The sequence below is a fragment of the Spermophilus citellus genome, assembly GCF_964194105.1.
Source record: "Spermophilus citellus genome assembly, chromosome: X".
Lineage (NCBI taxonomy): Eukaryota > Metazoa > Chordata > Mammalia > Rodentia > Sciuridae > Spermophilus > Spermophilus citellus.
Window position 1 is genome coordinate 47,168,831 of NC_138190.1, and position 23,231 is coordinate 47,192,061.

The 23,231-nt window shown below is 36.5% G+C and overlaps 1 protein-coding gene across 1 annotated transcript; it reads left to right on the forward strand.

The window, feature by feature from the left end:
* Positions 1-1,230: 1,230 nt before the first annotated feature.
* LOC308639047 (vasculin-like) lies at positions 1,231-9,934 on the forward strand (the record flags this gene model as incomplete). The annotated part of the gene is given in 4 exon segments (XM_081277018.1): positions 1,231-1,759; positions 1,819-2,143; positions 8,997-9,072; positions 9,076-9,934. Coding segments are annotated over 4 exon segments (1,476 nt in total). The 3' UTR covers positions 9,622-9,934.
* Positions 9,935-23,231: the final 13,297 nt, after the last annotated feature.

Genomic DNA, 23,231 nt, shown 5'->3' on the forward strand with positions numbered 1-23,231 from the left:
CTTTACAACTTGAATTTCCTTCTAAGCACTGCCCTAGCAGCATTCCACAAGTTTTGGTACTTAGTGTTTTCCTTTTCATTTATATAAAAATAATTTCTAATTTCTTTTGTTATTTATGTTCGATCCATAATTTTAGTATTTTGCTGTATCTTTTGCATATATGTGTGAATTCCTCAGATTTTCTTGTTATTGACTTCTAACTTAATTGGTTGGAGAAGACTCTATGATTTCAGTCTTTTAATTTATTGAGGCTTTTTATGACCTGAAATAAACTCTATCCAGATAATTTCCATTAATAGTTAAAAAGAGGGACTGAGACTGGTTGTGGGGGAGGGAAAAGCGGCAAAAGGGGATTATTCAAAGTACCGAAAACCTCCTCCCCACAGCGGCACCCCCAGGCCAGGGACACCTCTGGTGGGGCAGAAGGTGATTGAATTATTCAGATATGAAGATCATCTTCTAGGTTTTGTGTAAAAGGCCCCGGATATTTCAAGTGGCCATTTTGGAATTATAATGTTTTTGGATAATTTTGCCCCTGAAGTTTATTAAAATTGGCAAGAATCATCTCTGAAGTGAATTGATAGTAGTGAACAGATTCTACAAACTACTTAAAAAGAGACCCAGGCATTTCTTCAGTATTTTGGTTCAAACAGATTATATAACTGGTTAAAAGTATTTCAGCTGGTGATATTTTTGTCCCCCTACCCCCATCCTGTTGTTGTTCTTCAGCCAAACTGTAAGATATGTTTGATTTGTGTACTGAGTAGTTTCAGCAGCTTCAAATTACTGCTTTGAGTATTGCTAAAGTTTCATGGCAGTTTATTTTTACCTTTATTAAAACGTTTAGGAATTTTTGACCTCAGCTCTTTTCATGTCACAATGGGACAGCTTTTCTAAATGAAGACATTGAAAGAATACAGAGTTTTTTTCTTTTTATCTTTTACTTACGTGGAAATTTAAGATGTTGCAGTTTTCCGCCAGCATGGTAGTATTGAGATAGCTATTTGTGTCTTTTTATGTGCTGATGTTTAGGAATACTCTTCAGATGTGAAATTTTCTGTTCGTTGGCTCATAAGTTGGATATTTCATCTGGAGTGGATAAGTACAACAGTTACAAGTACATGGAATAAGAAGACTTTGATCTTAAATCTGAGGAACTTGGCTAATTCTGGAGATAGCCATATGAAAACTTTAAAACAGAAGTATGGGTAGCTGACTTGAAATAACTCTATGTCAAATAGTCATAGGTTAAGCATCTTCAAAGAACTTGGATATTTCAGAGGATACAAAATAAAAAAAAAACTGGAAAACATAAAGATTACAGAGAAAGAACCAACACCTTCGTGGGCAGTCCTGTTGGAATTTTCATCATTGAAATTTGAGAAGCATTCTGAAAATTTTTCATGGACGGAAAATTGTTATGATGTGAATCATCGAAGACACAATTCTTCAGATGGCTTTGATTCTGGTAATTTTGGAAGGAAAGAAAAAAATGGATGGCGTACGCATGGCAGAAATGGTATTGAAAACATAAATCATCGAGGAGGATACCGTGGTGGAAATTCCCATTCTCGTAGCAGTATTTTCCATTCTGGAAAAAGCCAAGGTCTACATGAAAACAACATACCTGACAATGAAACTGGAAGGAAAGAAGATAAAAGAGAACGCAAACAGTTTGAGACTGAGGATTTTACATCTTTAAATCCTGAATACAAGAGAGAACCAAATCAGAATAAATCATTAGCTGCAGGTGTATGGGGCCTACACGTCCAGACACACACATACCCAACCAAAAAAACTCCCAAGCTCCTCTCTTAGAATATCCTCCGAATCCTAAATCTAGAGCTCCAAGGATGCTGGTCATTAAGAAAGGTAATACAAAAGACTTACAGCTATCTGGATTCCCTGTAGTAGGAAATCTTCAGTCACAGCCAGTTAAGAATGGAACTGGTCCAAGTGTTTATAAAGGCTTAGTCCCTAAACCTGCTGCTCCACCTACAAAACCTACACAGTGGAAAAGCCAAACTAAAGAAAATAAGGTTGGGACTTCTTTCCCTCATGAATCTTCATATGGTGATGGCAACTTTAATGCTTTTAAATCAACTGCCAAGAATTTTGGTCCATCACTAAATTCAGTGAAAGAGTGTGGAGAGCCATTCTGACACGTGATTGGGTGACTCCTGTTAAGGGCCTGAGGCGCTCTGGCTGTGTCGGAGCGTTCCCGACCCTTTCCTGATGAGAGAGCCCATCCGTGTGGGGGTGTGTGTGACCACTGACCCCGGAGACCCAATCACTGACCCTGACCTTGGAGTGCAGCCCCCCCTCAACCTTCATTGGATGGAATTCTCCCCTGAATCTCTTGTTCCCCAAATAAAAGGCCACTCCCAGGCGTGTTCTCTCTCTCTCTCTCCTGCTAGCCCAGAGTAATCCTCGCTGCCCTGCTGGGCGGCTGGAGGCGGGAACCAGGGAGGCGAGCCGTCTCGGACCTAGCAATATAAATAAGGTAACTGGTCTGTGTGTTTTATTTCGATCTCTTCTAACTAACTTAATGCCTAGAACCTCATTAATGAAACCACTGCGCAGGCTGTGTGGTAGAATTGGCGCCCACGAGGGGGGCATTCTAGATTAGTTAGATTGAGTGGGAGCACGCTATAAAGATAAGGAAAAGAATAAAGATAAAGGAAAATAAGGAATAAAGATAAAGATAGAGGAAGAAGTGACATTTGGGTCACAAAAGTACCTGGAGATATTGAAGGAAAGAGACGTTAAATTACTTAAAATGGGAAATTCTACTTCTTCGGATAAGGAAATGTATCTGACTATTTTAGACAGTATAATTAATCAGAAAGGAAAACAGATAAAGAAAACTCAGTTATTACAATTCTTAAAGATTGTAGGTGAATATTGTCCTTGGTTTTGTGACCAAGAGTCTCCAAATTTACGTACTTGGGAGAAATTAGGAAGGAAAAAAGTTTCTCTTTTTAAAAATATGGGCCAGAGTTCACGGCCCCCTGAAGACCTTTTAAAAGGCATTCAAAGAGCTGTTAAGTCTATTCAAATGGAAAATCGGCCTGAGGCTAAGTTAATTTCCTTTCCCTTGAGCCATTTAAGAACAAAAGCACTAGGGACCAAGGTTAGAAATGTGAACTTAAAGTCGCAGCGCCACGAGGTAGATTCAGGTGGCGCAAATGAACCCGCCTTCTCGCCACAGGTATTTCCTCCTAGCGAGGGGACAAAAAACTTCCGTTCGGCCCCTCCCCGGGCCCAGAAACAATATGGGGAGAGGTCGCACAGTGTGACGTCACTGGCAGCGCCGGCCAGGACAGTCCGCGATTTTTACCAGGACAGAAACAGAGATCACAGACAGTTTTCTTAGGACCTTCAAAGACAGTTGAATTAGATCCTGAAACGGGGCCGAAACAAATTCCTACTGGGATTTTCGGGCCACTTGCTGAGAATACTATAGGTTTAATTTTGGGGCATAATAATTTGAAGGGAGCCATTGAGGTCATACCTGGTGTGATAGATTCAGAATTTAAGGGGCAATTATATGTTACTGTAAAATCCAATTATGCCCTAAGGCTCACCCCAAAGGATATTTTTGCTCAATTAATATTATTGCCTTGTGTCTCAGAAAGGCACCTGCCGGTAGATTCAGTTTCTAAACCGCCGGACAGAGTATATTGGTCCCAGTTGGTACGGCAAGAACGCCCTTTATTAAAACTTAGAATTAATAATAAAAATTTCCTTGGCATCATAGACACAGGAGCTGATATTTCGGTACTGTCCAACCGGTTTTGGCCTAGGAACTGGCCTTTGCATGTAGCACCAGCTAACCTAGAAGGAATAGGACAGGTTTCACAGCCTGCTCAAAGTGCCAACTATCTCCGTTGGGAAGATTCTGATGGGAACAGTGGAATATTTAAGCCTTATGTGTTAGAGTCCTTACCAGCTAACCTATGGGGAAGAGATATATTAGCCAAAATGGGATTGTTATTAGTTACTCCAAATTCTATAAGGTCAGTTGAGGAAGTTAATCAGAGGTATTTTCCTGGAGATGATAAGGAGACCTTTCAGGAAGAATATCTGTTTACAAGCCAGTCTCCACGACAAAGATTAGTAAGTACTCCAGACCAAAATTTTTACTAGGGGCCCTGAGTACTTCCCTGATCCCTAAGACAGCTGAAAAAATCACGTGGCTCACAGAGGAGCCTATATGGATTTCTCAGTGGCCCATCTCAGGGGAAAAGCTTCAAATAATTCATAGATTAATTGAGGAACAACTTCAGGCTGGTCATATTGAACCAACACTTAGTCCTTGGAATACACCTATTTTTGTTATTAAGAAAAAGTCAGGAAATTGGAGATTACTACAGGATTTAAGGGCAATAAATCAGGCAATTCAGCCTATGGGATCATTACAGCCAGGGCTTCCCTCCCCCACAGCCATTCCTTTAGATTATAGCTTGATGGTAATAGATTTAAAAGACTGTTTTTTCTCTATAAGGTTACATCCTGAAGATTGTGAAAGATTTGCTTTCACTGTCCCAGCAATTAATTTTAAGGAACCTGTTAAAAGATACTGCTGGAAGGTACTTCCTCAGGGAATGCGTAATAGTCCTACATTGTGCCAAAAATATGTTGACCAGGCAATAGATCCCATTAGAAATAGCTTCCCTGATGCATATATTATTCATTTTATGGATGATATATTATTGGCTCATGCTAATCCAGAAGTACTTTCAGAAATTTTTACTCAGTTAGAGACTTCGCTTACAGCAATGGGTTTATGTATAGCTCCTCAAAAAATTCAAAAGGTATCTCCTTTTCAATATCTAGGCCAGATAATTCAGGGACGTACAATCCGTCCTCAAAATCTTCAGATAAGAGTTAAAGAGTTACGTACCCTTAATGATTTTCAAAAACTATTAGGAGATATTAACTGGCTAAGACCATCCTTAAAGTTAACTACTTCTGAGTTAAGTCCTTTATTTCAGATATTACAAGGAAATCCTTCACCAACCTCTCCACGTCAACTAACTTTAGAGGCCAAGGCAGCCTTAAAGAAAGTGGAAATTGCAATTAAAAATGCACAGCTTACTAGAATAGATCCTAAAGAAATAATGTATTTATTAATATTTCCAACTGAACATACCCCAACAGGAGCCATATGGCAAAGATTAGGAGTTATTGAATGGATTTATTTATCCCATTCCCCTCAAAAAACATTAATTCCTTTTCATGATTCTATAGCTCAATTAGTAATTAAAGGTAGGACTAGGATTTTACAATTAATTGGATCTGAGCCTGATATCATAATTATTCCATTTTCTGTTCAACAGACTAATTGGCTTTTTCAAACTTCTAGCTCCTGGCAGATAGCTTTTGCAGATTTTCCTGGCCAGATAGATAGCCATTATCCTCGTGATAAGATTGTACAATTTGCATCATTAACATCACTTATTTTTCCAAAGATTGTATGTTCTCATCCAATAGAGGAAGCTTTATCGGTGTTCACGGACGGTTCCAACTCTGGTAAGGCAGGTTTCTTCAGCCGTGTTCACACAGAGGTAATACAAACTTCTTATACTTCTGCTCAAAGGGCAGATCTTCAAGCTCTGATTTGTGCCTTAGATTATTTTTCAAATGAGCCTATTAATATCTATTCTGACAGCTTATATGCAGTCGGAGTTACCAAAAATATTGAAACCTCAGTTATTGGGTTTACTTCATCACAGGAGTTATTTGAATTATTTCATAATTTACAAAAGACAGTGCTAATGCGAAAGTACCCATGTTTCATTGGACACATCCGTGCCCATACTAACCTTCCTGGACCTCTAGTTGCAGGTAATGACAAAATTGATAAATTAGTAGCCTTTTGTCAACAGATGTCTTCGTATGACTGTGCACTAGCTTCCCATTCCTTGCATCATCAAAATGCTTCTAGCTTACGTAAAAAATTTAGTATTACCAGAGAACAAGCTCGTCAGATTGTAAGCCAATGCCCTAAGTGTGTTATTCACACTCCATCTCTGCCATCAGGGGTAAATCCCCGTGGATTAAAACCAAATCAAATATGGCAAATCGATGTAACTCATATTCCTCAATTTGGTAAGCAATGTTATGTGCATGTCATAGTGGACACTTATTCTAGATTTATTTTTGCCATAGCACGTACTAAGGAAAATACTCAACATGTAATTTCTCATTGCTTAGCAGCTTTTTCCATTTTAGGGTGCCCTATGCAGATTAAAACAGATAATGCTCCAGCTTATGTAAGCTCTTCTTTTCAACAATTTTGCCAAGAGTTTAAAATTAATCATAAAACAGGAATTCCTTATAACCCCCAAGGTCAAGCCATTGTGGAACGAGCTCATTTATCTATTAAGCTTCAATTACAAAAATTAAAAGGGGAGAATAAGATAGTGACTCCCCAAAATAGCCTTAATCATGCCTTGTTTGTTTTAAATTTTTTAAACTGTGACACAGAAGGTCACACTGCTGCTGAGAGGCAAATGTCTCCCTCAGTGACAGGCCCCTTAGGCAGAGTTCTGTGGAAAGACTTACAGACTGGTCAGTGGAAGGGTCTGGACCCCGTAATAACATGGGGCCAAGGTCATGCCTGTATCTTCCCAGAAGGTGCTTTCCGTCCTATTTGGGTGCCTGAACGTGCTATCAGACATGGAGGAAATAGAACCCAGATTCAAGAGACTGAGGATCGACCCGGAGGAGCCACAACCCAGAAGGAGGAGATATCGAAAAAAGATGAAGAAAGACCATATTGAACCAGCCGAAAAGCTGATTTCGTGGAAAGATGTGAAGAAACTAACAACCCAGGCTTCCCAAATACTTCGACGCCTAGGAAAGAACAGGACCCCAGTCTTGATGGTAGTGACAGTAATTGCCCTACTGGGCTGTCAGGTAAAAGGGAATCAAGTAGACACTTATTGGACATATTTCCCAGATCCACCCCTGGTACACCCAGCTGTGTGGACTGGAGAATCTATTCCAGTATTTACTAATGACTCATTTATGATGGGAGGATTTACAGATACTCATATTACTCCCAATCATGTGACTAGATTTAATTATTCTGGCTACAGTGCCCAATTACCTTTATGTTGGTCACATGATAAACATGCTGGCTGTCTGAAAGTATCATTTGAAGAAAAGACAGCGATTGGCAAACCTAGACTGACAAATAATTCTATTTATGGGGACTTAAAACCTAATACTAGATCAGTAATTAAGATAGGACTTTCCCATAACAAGCCAGTCATTTCTGCAAAACCTCCACAGATACCCCACTGTCCAAATAGTTCTACAATTGAAATTGGCACCTTTCCTAAATGGATGGATTATGTAAATACCTTTCCTGTATAACATTTGGTGTCTAAAGCTAGTGGGTATATTTTAAACTGGTCTCCAAAAATTGATAAGAGACAATTACGAAGAAATTCTGCTATGACACCTGCAGGATTTGTTAGTAATATTTTGACTTATAGTGAAGGAGGTATTCAAAAAGATATTTGGCGTTTAATTGCTGCCTCGGAATTTTTACATTTTACAGATAAACCTTTACCAAAATTTGTCGGCAAGAACTGTAAAGAGGGATCTTGCTATGGCTTAAGAGCCTGTGTCCAATCTCCTTATGTTTTAATTATTGGAAATGTAAAAGTTAAATGGATGGAAGATAGATATATTGTTACTTGTAATAAGTGCAACCTAACCAATTGTATTACTAGGTATAATGGAGGAAAAGGAGTGCTGATACTTCATCAGCCCTCTTTTGTTTTATTACCTGCTAATATTTCAGAGCCATGGTATGCTGATGCTGGTTTACAAGTCTTGCAGCAAATTCATGCCCAGCTAACAAGACCTAAACGTGCTATTGGAGTCATAATTGTTGGTGTTTTAGCACTGGTCTCATTTATTGCCTCAACTGTCTCTGCATCTCTGACATTGTCTCAGAATATTCAGCATGCAAAATTTCTTAATAATTTAGCTCAAAATACTTCCAAGGCTCTGCGTAATCAAGTAAATATTGATGAAAGGATTGAGACTAAGTTAAACGCCTTAGAGGCGACTGTTATAAACATTGGTAATGAACTTTCAGCCTTAAAATTTAAGGAAAGGCTTAAATGCCATGCTAATTATAAGTATGTATGTGTTACAGCTGCAAAGTACAATGCTTCTCTCTGGGATTGGGAGAAAGTTAAAAACCATTTATTAGGTATTTGGCAAAATAGTAATAATAGCTTGGATATTCTGGAACTTCATCACCATATCCAAGACATTCAAAATAATAGAGCTTATTTTTCAGATCCTTCTTATTTGGCTAACCAAATATTGAAGGAGTTAAATGGATTCAACCCTGGAAATATTCTTAAACACTCCGCTTGGTACATTATTGGATTATTCTCTTTGCTGTTAATTCTCTTTTGTATTGTAACCATAGGATGGCGATTCTTCCAATCAAGAATCCAAGAACTCCAGAGAGTGAACCGCCGCCTCATTGTTAAGAAAAGAAAGGGGGAATATGTGGAGAGCCATTCTGGCACGTGATTGGGTGACTCCCGTTAAGGGCCTGAGGCGCTCTGGCTGTGTCGGAGCTTTCCCGACCCTTTCCTGATGAGAGAGCCCATCCGTGTGGGGGTGTGTGTGACCACTGACCCCGGGGACCCAATCACTGACCCTGACCTTGGAGTGCAGCCCCCCCTCAACCTTCATTGAATGGAATTCTCCCCTGAATCTCTTGTTCCCCAAATAAAATGCCACTCCCAGGCGTGTTCTCTCTCTCTCTCTCTCCTGCTAGCCCAGAGTAATCCTCGCTGCCCTGCTGGGCGGTTAGAGGAGGGAACCAGAGAGGGGAGCTGTCTCGGACCTAGCAATAGAAATAAGGTAACTGGTCTGTGTGTTTTATTTCGATCTCTTCTAACTAACTTTATGCCTAGAACCTCATTAATGAAACCACTGCGCAGGCTGCGTGGTAGAAAAGAGTGTAATCGTTCAAATTCCTCTTCACCTGTTGACAAACTTAATCAGCAGCCTCGTCTAACCAAACTGACATGAATGCGCACTGATAAGAAGCGTGAATTTTTGAAAGCATTGAAAAGGGACAGAGTAGAAGAAGAACATGAAGATGAAAGCCATGTTGGCTCAGAGAAGGATGAAGACTCATTTAATTTGCATAACAGCAATAGTACTCACCAAGAAAGGGATATAAACAGAAACTTTGATGAAAATGAAATTCCACAAGAGAATGGCAATGCCTCAGTGATTTCCCAACAGATCATTCGGTCTTCAACCTTTCCGCAAACTGGTGTTCTTTCCAGTTCACTTGAGGCAGAACACAGATTGTTAAAGGAAATGGGCTGGCAGGAAGACAGTGAAAATGATGAAACATGTCCTCCCTTAACTGAGGATGAAATGAGAGAATTCCAAGTTATTAGTGAACAGTTGCAGAAGAATGGTCTGAGAAAAAATGGTATTTTGAAAAATGGTCTGATCTGTGACTTCAAGTTTGGACCCTGGAAAAACAGCACTTTCAAACCCACAATTGAGAATGATGACACAGAGACAAGTAGCAGTGACACATCAGATGATGATGATGTGTGAAGGATTTCCTAACAGCTTTAGAATTTTTAGTGTGATACATCTCTCATATAGTTTGGGGTGAATTGTAAAAATGAAGAACTATAATTTATGTAGTGAAATACCCCATTAGAAGATGATTTGGGGGGGGGGGGACTTCAATATGAAGAAAACCAAGAATGTTTTGTTGGGCTGGGTTGAACATTATTTCTTTGTAAATGAATGTTGTAGAAATGAGGACTTTGGTTGATCCAACATTGACTTTCTTCATCACTGCAGCATTTCTCTGACTAGCAATGTGACGATGTAACAAATGAGATTCTCTCATTTAATAATAAAAAATTGTGTAATGTTTTGCAAAAAAAAAGTTAAAATGATATTTATTTATTTCTCAGTGTTTTGTGGATTGTTCAGTAGATGCATACTATATTTACTTTATTTACAGTATTTTTCAAGTCTTCTGGTTCCATGTAGATTTTATGCCTGGTATTTCTTTAGTGTCAGTAGCCCTTCTCTTCTTTTATTTTTTTTTGGGGGGGGTGTGCTAGAGATTGAACCCGAGGGTGCTTAAGCACTGAGCCACATCCTCAACCCTCTTTATTTTGAGACAGGGTCTCACTAAGTTGCTTAGGACCTTGCTTCATTGCTAAAGCTGGCTTTGAACTTGTGATTCTCTTGCGTCAATCCTCTAATCTGCTGGGATTACAGGCATGAGCCACCATGCCCAGCTCTGTTACATTTTGCTTTCTTCCAATTTGGGTAACACCGCTACATTGTAACCTTCAGTGGATGGCTCTTCTTGAAGAATAGATGGCTTGTGGAGAATGTTTTCATTCACTTCCATCAACCATCTTCTAACAGAGTTAAGTATGGTATATTTGTCTCCATCTGAACAGTAAATATTACACAGAAGTGAATGTTCTGTTAAAAATTGTGCTCAGGCTGGGGTTCTGGTTCAGTGACAGCACTTTCCAAGCATGCGTGAGGTACTGGATTTGATCCCAGCACCACATTTAAAAAAATAAACAAAATAAAGGTATTATGTCCATCTATAACTAAAAAAAAAAAAACACCTGAGCCCACAGCTTTAATTTCCCAGAGTCCTTGTCCTAAATTCTGGGACAGTTGGTACCAATCTGATAAGATATACTTTTAATTGTTCTTCCGCTTTGAAGAACTGGATGAGATTCTGCCAATGTGATGACAAATATTCGGTTAGAGTGCCTTAGTATCCGTGATCCTCACAGGGTTTTGATTTGAAACCGCTTTGTACCAGTGAGGCAGCACCCGGGGTTCCGCGTCAATAGCTCGGTAGCCATGGTGACATCTTGTGCTGCTACTCCAGTCCTTCATGTGACTGCCTTTTAAATTAGGAGGAAAACATTAAAAACAAAGTGCATTGGTAGTGTCTTTTATGTTTATGTGTGTGTGTGTGATTTTCCTTATTCAATATTTATTCATGTGAATCAATAAATGCCCAGGTATTTAATTTCATTTTAGCATGAAGGACTACCTTTTGTATTTATTTTATTATTTGATCTTTATTTTATTTTATTTTTAAAAAACAAGGTCTCTTGCAGTGTAACCCAAGGTGACCTCAAACCTACAATCCTCATGTCTCAGCCTCCTGAATAGCTGGAATTACAGGTGTGTGCCACTCTGATCAGCTCTTTTATGTTTCTTTAAAAAAAAATTTTTTTAGTTGCAGATGGACACAATATCTTTATTTATTTATTTTTATGTGGTGCTGAGGATTGAATCTAGTGCCTCACACATTCGAGGCAAGTGCTCTACCACTCAGCTATAGCCCTAGCCCCCCTTTCATATTCCTTACGGAGAAGATGTGTTAGTGACATATTATCTCAATTTATGTTTATCAGATAATGTACTAATTATTCTTTCATTTTTGAAGGACAGTTTTCTCAGATGTTATTTCTTTGTTCATAGCCTTTTTCTTTCATTATTTTGAATATGTCATTTCAATGCCATCTGGTTTCCATAGTTTCTGATAAGTCAGCTATTATCTTATCGAGAACACTTTGTATATGATGAGTCACTTCTCTTTTGCTGCTTCCAAAATTCTTCTTTGCCTTTGTTCTTTTTATTTTTGAACATGTGTTCACTTTACATGTGAATGAGGTTCACTGTTGTATTTCCAGACATATATACAGTGTGAACTGATTAAATACAACCTTCCTTTATACATGCTCCTCCACATGCCCTTCCCAGCCTTTGCTTTTTGATAGTTTGACTATGATTTGCCCAGCTGTGAATCTGTTTTTATCCTAATTGGATATAGTTGAGCTACTTAGGGTGTGTAGGTTAAAGTTTTTAAACAAGTTTCAGAATTTTTGCTATTTTTATAGTTCTTTTTAGTTGTACATTACTTTGGGATTCATTTTAATTATAAAAGCATAGAATATAATTTGCTCCAACTCAGTCCCCAGTACTTCCTCTATCCCTCCCTGCCTCCCTCCCCTATTCCTTACCCCCACTCTACTGATTTTTCTGCTATTTATTTTATAGTATTTTTTTAAGTTAGTGCCTTGCAGATATACATATAGGTGAAATGCTCTATAGTATATTCATATATGTACATAGGAAAATTAGGTAAGTTTCATTCCACTGTTCTTTCCTTATCTCATCCCTCCTTCCTCCCGCTGTTTCCTCAAATATTCTTTCTGCTTCCCTTTTGTCTTCTCCTAAATTCCTATTATGTATATGTTGGTACTCTTGCATTGTCTGATAGGCCATGTTACTCTATTTATTTTAAATTATTTTTTTCTATTCCTCATATTGTATAATATCAATTAAGCTATCTGTACCTTACTAGTTCTTTTTTTTCCCTGCTAATTCAAATCTGCTATTGAGTCCCTTTGTGGAATATGTATATCTTTATTGATATTCTGTATTTGGAAAGGCATAATTCTTATACTCCTCTTTAGTTCTTTAGAAGTCAATTCCTTTAGTTCTTTGAGTTTATTTCAAATAGCTGATTTAAATTCTTCTTCCTTTTATATTTTTGGTGTTGGGGGTTTCAATCCAGAGGTGCTTTATCTCTCAGCTACAACCCTAGCCCTTTTTATTTTTTTTATTTTGAGACAGGGTCACCCTAAGTTGCTTAGGGCTTCTCTTAGTTGCTGAGACTAGCCTCAAATTTAGGATCCTCCTGCCTCCGCTACCAGAGTTGCTAGGATTACAGAAATCCACCACCACTATCAGCTGACTTAACGTCTATGTCTAGTCATTTCAATGTCTGTGCTTCCATACACATAGTTTCTATTGATCGTGCTATTTTCCTGTGTATAAGCCATGTATACTAATTTATTTACACATCTCATAATTTTTGTTAAAACTTTGATGCTTTAAATAATGTAATGAGACAACTTAGGGAATCAGATTTTCACCACAACAAGTATGGTAGGAAGGAAGTAACTGCTACTCAAAGATGTCTATGTTTTAATACTCAGAACTCTTGATTATACCAGATTATATCATAGAGGAAAGGGAAGACTATACATGCAATTAATTTCTTATATTCTGACCTTACAATAGGGAGGTTATCAAGGATTAACTGAGGTCCAATGTAATTACAAAGATATATTAGAATGGAAGAGGAAATAAGAAGAGATAACCTGAGAGATGGCAGTGTGAGAAAAGATTCAGTATGATGTTGCAGGATTTGAAGATGAAGGAATAGGGCCATAAGCCAAAGAATATAGGTGAACTGTGGAAACTGGAAAGTGTGAGACAAATGATTCCATCCTAGAACATCCAAGAAGAACATGTTCCTGCCAAAAACTTGATTTTAGCCAAATGAGATACATTTCTGACTTCCATTACTATAGAAAAATTTCTATTATTTTAAGTCACTAAGCATGTGATAATTTCCTTCAATACCATTATGTGATTAATTTTAATATGCAAAATTAATTATATTTATATGTATAAGCATAATCTAGAAATGAAAATATCATTTACAACAACATCACAAAACCAGAAATACTTTGGGATAAATTTGACAAAATATGTGCCTTGAGAACTAAACAAGCTTCATAAGAGGAATTAAAGATGACCTAAATTGGTTTGAGAGACATGTAGTTTTCTTGATAGGAATACACAGTATTATTGAACTACCTATTCCTCTTCAAGTTAACCTACAGATGCAATGCAACCCTAAGTAAAGAAATTGGTTTTATAAAATAGAAATTGGGGTCTGGGGATGTGGCTCAAGCAGTAGCGCGCTCTCCTGGCATGCGTGCGGCCTGGGTTCGATCCTCAGCACCACATACCAACAAAGATGTTGTGTCCTCCAAGAACTAAAAAATAAATATTAAAAACTCTCTCTCGCTCTCTCTCACTCTCTAAAAAAAATAGAAATTGGAAAGCAGAGTGTTCTAAATTTTTTGTGCTGAAACAGCATTGATGAGATAAATAAATGAAAAGGTAAATAAAAATTAAACCACATTCACTGGTATACTGTTAGCTATCATTTATTCCCAAATTTATCTAAAGAGTCAATACAACCCAAGTGAAAGTATTAGCAGGTTTTTATGTAGAAATTGTATGAATCTATAATTGACAGAACAATTTAGAAAAACAACCAACTTAGAAGCCCTAAACTAACAGATTTCATCATTTATTATACAGTTAATACAATGTTTTGTTCATGTGCAGAAAGTTACAGTTAAGACAGTGTTTTATTCATGTACAGAAAGACATAAAGAACAGAAGACTAGATCCACACATATGTATTGATTGATATTAAATAAAGATCTAAAGGCAATGAAATAGGTGGTAGAATGGAAAATCAAACAGTTAGTGTCAGAAAAATAGAATAAACAAATAAACATAAAATAAGATCCTCAACTATAACTTTATACCAGAAATGAAAATTAGCTCAAAATTGTTTATAGATGTAAATGAAAGAGCCTGAACCATACATGGTTACTAACATGAAAAGACAAGACACAAATTGGGACAAAAAGTTCAAAATATATATATCTAAAAGGACTTGTACTTAAAATATATAAAGTAAACTTACATCCCAATAATAAGAAGACCCAATTTTTAAATGGACAAAGTATTTGGACACTTCCTATAAAAAATTCCATATCTGCCAAATAAATACATGAAAACATGTGTGATATTCTTATTCATTAGGGAAACCCAAATCAAAACCACAATGTGGAAATAAAACACATAGAGATATCATTTCATAGCCATTAGAATGACTATTATCAAAAAGATGACAAAATGTGTTGGAAAGGGTGTGGAAAAATTATAGTGCTCACATATTGTTTTTAGAAGTATAAAATGGTCCAACTACTCTGGGAAAGTATGGTAGTTACTAAAAAAAATTAAACATAGAATTTCCATATGACCCAGAAATTCTACTCCTGGGTATCTACCAAAAGAAATGCAAACCTATTTCCACAAAAACAATCATTCATGAGTGTTATAAACATATTGCGTTGTTTGTAATAGTCAAAATCTGAAACAATACAAATATCCATCCACTGATGAATGGATGAACAAAATAGAGTATATTCAAGGCAATGGAATGTTGCTGAGCAAATGAAAGTAATGAAGCACTGATACATGCTACAATTTAAACGAACCTCAAAAACATTATGTCATGTGAAAGAAGCAAACCACAAAAATTTTAATTTATATGAATTATATGGTTTAATTTATATAAATTTCCAAAATAGTAAAGCCTTTACAGAAAAAAAAATATAGTTATTTCCTAGAATTAGGGAAAGGATAGGAAGTGATTGCTAATTGACATAAGTTTTATTGGCCGGGGCAGGGGGGGAGGTACCAGGGATTGAACTCAGGGGCACTGGAAAAAGTGAGTGAGCCACATCCCCAGCCTTATTTTATATTTTATTTAGAGACAAGGTCTCACTGAGTTGCTTAGTGCCTCACTTTTGCTGGGGCTGGCTTTCAACTCGTAATCCTCCTGCCTCAGCCTCCTGAGTTTCTGGGATTACAGGCATGCACACTGCACCCAGCAAGATTTATTTTTAGGATAACGAAAATATCCTAAAATTAGAACTTTGGCTGAATAACTATTTAAACCTAATAAAACCACTGATTGTACTCTTTAAATAGCTAAACTTCATTGTATATAAATTCCATCTCAATAAAACCATTTCATTTTATTAGTGCATATTAATTGTATGGAATAATGAGTTTCACTTTGTCATATTTATATATGCATATAGCTTATTTTGATCATTTCCATTCACATTACCTATCCTGTCTCTCCCTTCTCTGCTCCCCCCATTCCTTTCCTTTTCACTAATAGTCTCCATTCTACATTCAGCTCATTGCTTTTTACATTTCACATATGAGAGAAAGCACACCATACTGGTCTTTCTGAGCTTATTTCACTTTATGATGATGATCTCTAGTTTCATCTATTTTCCTAAAAAAAATGACAGTTTTTAGGATAGACAATAGTATCATTAAAATGAGGGGTTGGTGTGTGTATATGTGTGATATATATATATATATATATATATATAACATTTTCTTTATTTATCCATCTGTTGTGCATTTAGGCTGATTCCATAACTTTATCACAATAAACATGGGTATGCAAGTATCTCTATAGTATGCTGACTTTAATTTCTTCAGGTATATCCTAGCAAGCAGCAGTGTTGGATCATACAGTAGTTCTATTTTTAGCCTTTTTAGGAAACTCAAAACTGATTTTTATATTAGCTGTACTAATTTACATTCCCACCAACAGTATTTAAGTGTTCCTTTTTCTCTGCATCCTTGCTAGCATTTATTGTTATTTGTATTTTTGGTGATTGTCATTCTGACTGGGGTGAAATAGAATCTCAGTCTAGTTTTGATTTGCATTTCCCTGATGGCCAAAAGCATTGAACATTTTTCATATGATTGGCCATTTGTACTTCTTTTGAGAAGTGTCATTTATTTAAAGCTTTTTTTTACAAAGAAGTTTTTAGCATAAATTAGTTCAAATTGTTTTCTTTTTCCTATATCCTAAAAACTACATGCCTTCCTTACCTGAAGCCCTAAGGTTATAAATTTGTGAGGGTTAACTTATGAAATGTTATTTACATTTGATTTGGAAAATGTGTCTTCTTTTCCAAAACAGCTTTACAAAGTGACTATTACAATAACTCATTAATTAAAGTCAACCCATATATTAACTAACCAACTATTCTCCAAGTACTTGATATAATATGACACATTAAGTCTTCAGTTCTTCTGTCCATTTGAATATTAGAATTGAAATACACCATCTATATTCATAAGATAAGAAACAATTAAACATATAATAATTCACAAACAGATTGTTGTATATAACTTACAAACATTTCTTCATAAAATGCATGATAATATTTCCATTAAAGCTATTAAGGCAAAATGTTTATATTAAGTAAGTTAAAATAAGTGATTGAAAAATAGTGCTTACCCATCATAATCTTTCCTCTTATCTAGCCTGGATCAATAATATTAATATTTTATATGCATTTGTCAAATTCATATTTTGTTTGTCAATTTTTTTTAATTATTTTATTGTTGGTTGTTCAAAACATTACATAGTTCTTAATATACCATATTTCACAGATTGATTCAAGTGGGTTATGAACTCCCATTTTTACCCCATATACAGATTGCTGTGTCACATCAGTTACATTTCCATTGATTTACAAATTGCCTTTCTGGTGACTGATGTATTCTGCTGTCTATCCCATTCTCCACTGTCCCCCCTCCCCTCCCCTCCCCTCCCCTCCCCTTCTCTCTCTCCATCCCCTCTACTATAAATCGTTTCTTCCACTTATATAATTTTTCTCCTACTCCTCCTTTCCTCTTATATGTAGTTGTGTATAACCCTGAGGCTCACCTTCCAATTCCATGCAATTTCCCTTACCTCTCACTTTCCCTCCCGCCTATCATCCCTGTTTAATGTTAATCTTCTTCTCAAGCTCTTCGTCCCTACCCTGACCTTGGTTACTCCCCTTATATCAAAGCAGTCATTTGGCATTTGTTTTTTAAGGATTGGCTAGCTTCACTTAGCATAATCTGCTCTAATGCCATCCATTTCCCTCCAAATTCTATGATTTTGTCATTTCTTATTGCAGAGTAATACTCCATTGTGTATAAATGCCACATTTTTTTAATCCATTCATCTATTGAAGGGCTTCTAGGTTGGTTCCACAATCTTGCTATCGTGAATTGTGCTGCTATGAACATCGATATAGCAGTGTCCCTGTAGCATGCTCTTGTTAGGTCTTTAGGGAATAGACCGAGAAGGGGAATAGCTGGGTCAAATGGTGGTTCCATTCCCAGCTTTCCAAGAAATCTCCATACTGCTTTCCAAATTGGCTGCACCATTTTGCAGTCCCACCAACAATGAACAAGTGTACCCATTTCCCCACATCCTTGCCAGCATTTGTTGTTGTTGGACTTCTTAATAGCTGCCAATCTTACTGGAGTGAGATAGTATCTTAGGGTGGTTTTGATTTGCATTTCTCTGACTGCTAGCGATGTTGAGCATTTTTTCATGTACTTGTTGATTGATTGTATGTCCTCCTCTGAGAAGTGTCTGTTCAGGTCCTTGGCCCATTTGTTGATTGGGTTATTTGTTATCTTATTATCTAATTTTTTGAGTTCTTTGTATACTCTGGATATTAGGGCTCTATCTGAAGTGTGTGGGGTAAAGATTTGTTCCCAGGATGTAGGCTCCCTGTTTATCTCTCTTATTGTTTCTTTTGTTGAGAGAAAACTTTTTAGTTGAGTAAGTCCCAATTGTTGATTCTGGTTGTTAACTCTTGCGCTAAGGGTGTCCTATTGAGGAATTTGGAGCCTGACCCCACAGTATGTAGATCATAGCCGACTTTTTCTTCTATCAGACGCCGTGTCTCTGATTTAATATCGAGCTCCTTGATCCATTTTGAGTTAACTTTTGTGCATGGGGAGAGAAAGGGATTCAGTTTCATTTTGATACAAATGGATTTCCAGTTTTCCCAGCACCATTTGTTGAAGATGCTATCCTTCCTCCATTGCATGCTTTTAGCCCCTTTATCAAATATAAGATAGTTGTAACTTTGTGGATTAGTCTCTGTGTCCTCTATTCTATACCATTGGTCCACTCGCCTGTTTTGGTACCAGTACCATGCTGTTTTTGTTACTATTGCTCTGTAGTATAGTTTGAAGTCTGGTATCGCTATACCGCCTGATTCACACTTCCTGCTTAGCATTGTTTTTGCTATTCTGGGTCTTTTATTATTCCATATGAATTTCCTGATTGTTTTATCTATTTCTACAAGAAATGCTGTTGGGATTTTGATTGGGATAGCATTGAACTTATAGAGAACTTTTGGTAATATCGCCATTTTGATGATGTTAGTTCTGCCTATCCATGAACAGGGTATATTTTTCCATCTTCTGAGGTCTTCTTCTATGTCTCTTTTTAGGGTTCTGTAGTTTTCATTGTATAGGTCTTTCACCTCTTTTGTTAGGTTGATTCCCAGGTATTTTATTTTTTGGGGGGATATTGTGAATGGAGTAGTTGTCCTCATTTCCGTTTCAGAGGATTTGTCGCTGATATACAGGAATGCATTTGATTTATGCGTGTTGATTTTATATCCCGCCACTTTGCTGAATTCATTTATTAACTCTAATAGTTTCTTTGTAGACCCTTTTGGGTCTGTTAGGTATAGAATCATATCGTCTGCAAATAGTGATAATTTAAGTTCTTCTTTTCCTATTTTTATGCCTTTAATTTCTTTCGTCTGTCTAATTGCTCTGGCCAGTGTTTCGAGGACTATGTTGAACAGAAGTGGTGAGAGAGGGCATCCCTGTCTTGTACCAGATCTTAGAGGGAATGCCTTCAATTTTTCTCCATTCAGAATGATGCTGGCCTGTGGCTTATCATAGATTGCTTTAACAATGTTGAGGTATGATCCTGTTATCCCTAATTTTTCTAGAGTTTTGAACATAAAGGGATGCTGTACTTTGTCGAATGCCTTTTCTGCATCTATCGAGATGATCATATGGTTCTTATTTTTAAGTCTATTGATGTGGTGAATAACATTTATTGATTTCCGTATATTGAACCAGCCTTGCATCCCAGGGATGAATCCTACTTGATCATGGTGTATAATTTTTTTGATACGATTTTGAATCCGATTCGCCAGGATTTTATTGAGGATTTTTGCATCTAGGTTCATGTCAATTTAATAAGTATAAATTCATATTTATGTTTATAGTTTATTAAATTTATTTTTATTACTTTAAACAAGACTACCACTATCTTAAACTTTCCAAACTTAAGACTACAAAATGTGAATGTTTGTACTTGACAGTATCCTGATAATTGGGGTTTCAGTTGGGTTAATTGGGTTATATTAATTGCATCTGATTTGCCACAACTGCATGATTTTACTACACATAGAAATGGAAAAGACAGACAGTAGTATCATTAAAATGAGGGTTGTTGTTCACCAGCTATACAGTGTCAGTTTTATAAGATCTAGTGTATAATATCAGGTCTATAGTTAACAATACTCTATTGTGCACTTAAAAATATGTCAAGTTAAATGTTTTTAAAACAGATACACACATGTGCACACACACACACACACACACACACACGCACGCATGCACACACACACACCTGAAACAGGAAAAAACAACAGCATCTATAACTCCAAGGGTGATCCTCCAAAATAAATAACATTTCATTTAAAAAATAAATTGTTTTGCATGACTTTTTAAAATATTTTTTTAGTTGTAGATGGACACAATACCTTTATTTTGTTTTATTTTTATGTGGTGCTGGGGATCAAACCCAGTACATCATGCATGCTAGGCAAGCACTCTACCAGTAAGCAACAACTCCGGCCCTGATTTTTTAATAACTATACTTAGTGATTGATAATTTATGACCTGGATATTTAGAAAAATTCCAATAGTCCGCATTCTTTCCCCATACACACACCAAGTGGAAAATCAGCTGCAAATTTCATTAGTTTGTCTCTTACATTCAGAAATTGCACTAAAATGCTTGGCAGATCATATGTCCTAACTTTAGATTTTAGTATATGCTCAGTACAATTAGCATTGGAGAGCAAGTTAATTCCTCACAAAGATATCTTCGATCTCTTACTCTCAATGGTAGAAACTGACTTCCTACTCAGGTTGCCAGATTAAATGCATGATGCTTGGTTAAACTGAATTTCAAATAAATAGTAAATTTTTAGCATAATTATGTCCTAGTTACCACAAGGAGCATATTTATACTAAAAAAAAAATAGCATATGTCTGCATAAGTTGGAATTGAAGACTTGAGGAGGGTTAAAAAGAGTGACTGTCATGATTGAGTACGTTCTTCTTACCATTCTCTACTAACACATTTAGGCTGTGATACAATTGTGACCATATCTTCAATGAGATGAAGTAAACAGGAAAATTATTTGAATAAACTACCATGAATGAAATTCAGAGAAATTAAGAAATTGAAAGTATAATTGAGAAATGGAAAGATAATGGAGAATAGGGTAAGCAGATTGAACACACATTTAGTTGTAGCATAAGATATAGATAAGAGAAAGAATAAGGAAGAAGAAATATTAAAGATACAATGGCTGAGAATATTTCAGAATTTTGGGGAGAAATAAACTCTCACATTCAGCAATTCTTGTGAATTCCCCATAGAATGCATATAATTAAATTTTCTGGCTGGGCATGTAGCTCAGTGTAGAGCTTGCATACCCTGGTATGCTAGGCCCCAATGCTATCCCCAGTACCATAGGAGAAAAAAGAATAAAAAATAATAATAATAAATTCACACCTCAATACATAATGGTAAAACTGTATAACTTCAAAAACAAAGATATGCTATAAGCAACAAGAGAACATGAGATATTAAATATGAAAGAATTGCAATTAACCTCTTGGGTGATATCTTGAAGACAGTATGATATCTTCTAAGTTATACAAGAAAATACTGCCAACCTAGTTCTTAGCAAAACTTCACTTAAAAAGAGTAAAATATTCATTTCAGATAAAAAAAATTGAAGAGTCAAGATAACCTCAGTGAAGGCATATCTGAAGGATGTAGTTCAGAAAGCAAGAAAAGAATCTCAAATTGAGTTCTGATATGAAAGAAAGAGTGATAGACAAAGAAAATGGGTATGGCAAAACAAGCTTTGTAAATAGAAGCACAAACAGTGAAAGAAACTGTCTATTTTGTAAGGTTAGACATATAAAGATAAAATATTAGACAACATTATCATATGCCAGGAGAAACATTTTAAATATATTTATATTATGTAAAGATATTAAATTTATGAAGTACATGTTAAGATTTTAAGAGTAACCATTAAAAGAATAGGAAGGTATTGTAAAACATTGAACTAATAGAAGAAAAGACAAAATGGTCAAGAAAGTGAAGAGAGAGTCTACAGGATGGGAGAAAATCTTTGCCACCTGCACCTCAGATAGAGCATCAATCTCCATGATAAACAAAGAACTCAAAAAAACACCCCCCCCCAAAAAAACAGACAACCCAATCAATAAATGGGCAAAGGAACTGAACAGGCACTTCACAGAAGAAGAAATATGATCAGTCAAAAAATATTTATTAAAATGTTCAACATCTCTAGCAATTAGAGAAATGCAAATTAAAACTACCCTAAGTTTCCATCTCACTCTAGTCAGAATGGGAATTATCAAGAATACAAACAACAATAAGTGTTGGCGAAAGTGTGTGTGGGGGGGAGGCACACTCATACATTGCTGGTGGGACTGCAAATTAGTGCAACCACTCTGGAAAGCAGTATGGAGATTCCTCAGAAAGCTTGGAATAGAACCACTAATTGACCCACTCCTTGGCACATACCCAAAGGCCTTAAAATCAGCATACTATAGTGATGCTGCCACACCAATGTTTATAGCTGCTCAATTCACAATAGCTAAGTTATGAAACCAACCTAGCTACCCTTCGAAAGATGAATGGATAAAGAAAATGTGGTATATATACATAGTGGAATATTACTCAGGCCTTGAAGAAGAATGAAATTATGGAATTTCCCAGTAAATGGATGGAACTAGAGACTATCATACTAAGTGAAATAAGCCAATCACAAAAAGCAAAGGCTGAATTTCTGTCTGATATGCACATGCTAACACATAACAAAGGTGGGGGATAGAAGTTCATTGAATTAGACAAAGGGGAATGAAGGGAAGGAAGTGAGGATGGGAACAGGAAAGACAGTAGAATGAATAGTCCATAAATTTCCTATCCTTATATATACACGACAAGTATAACTCCAACCACATGTCCAACTCATGTCCAACCACAAGAATGGAAAGTAAGTAGGGCATGGTGGCACACACCTGTAATCTCAGTGTTTTGGGAGATTGAGGCAGGAGGATTGCAAGTTCAAATGCAACCTCAGCAAAAGTGAGGCACTAAGCAACTCATTGAGACCCTGTCTTTAAATAAAATACAAAATAGGGCTGGGGATGTAGCTCAGTGGTCAAGTACCCCTAAGTTCAACCCCTGGTACAAAAAAGAAAATGGAAAACTATACTCCATACAGGCATAATATGTCAAAATACATTCTATTTGTCATGTATATCTA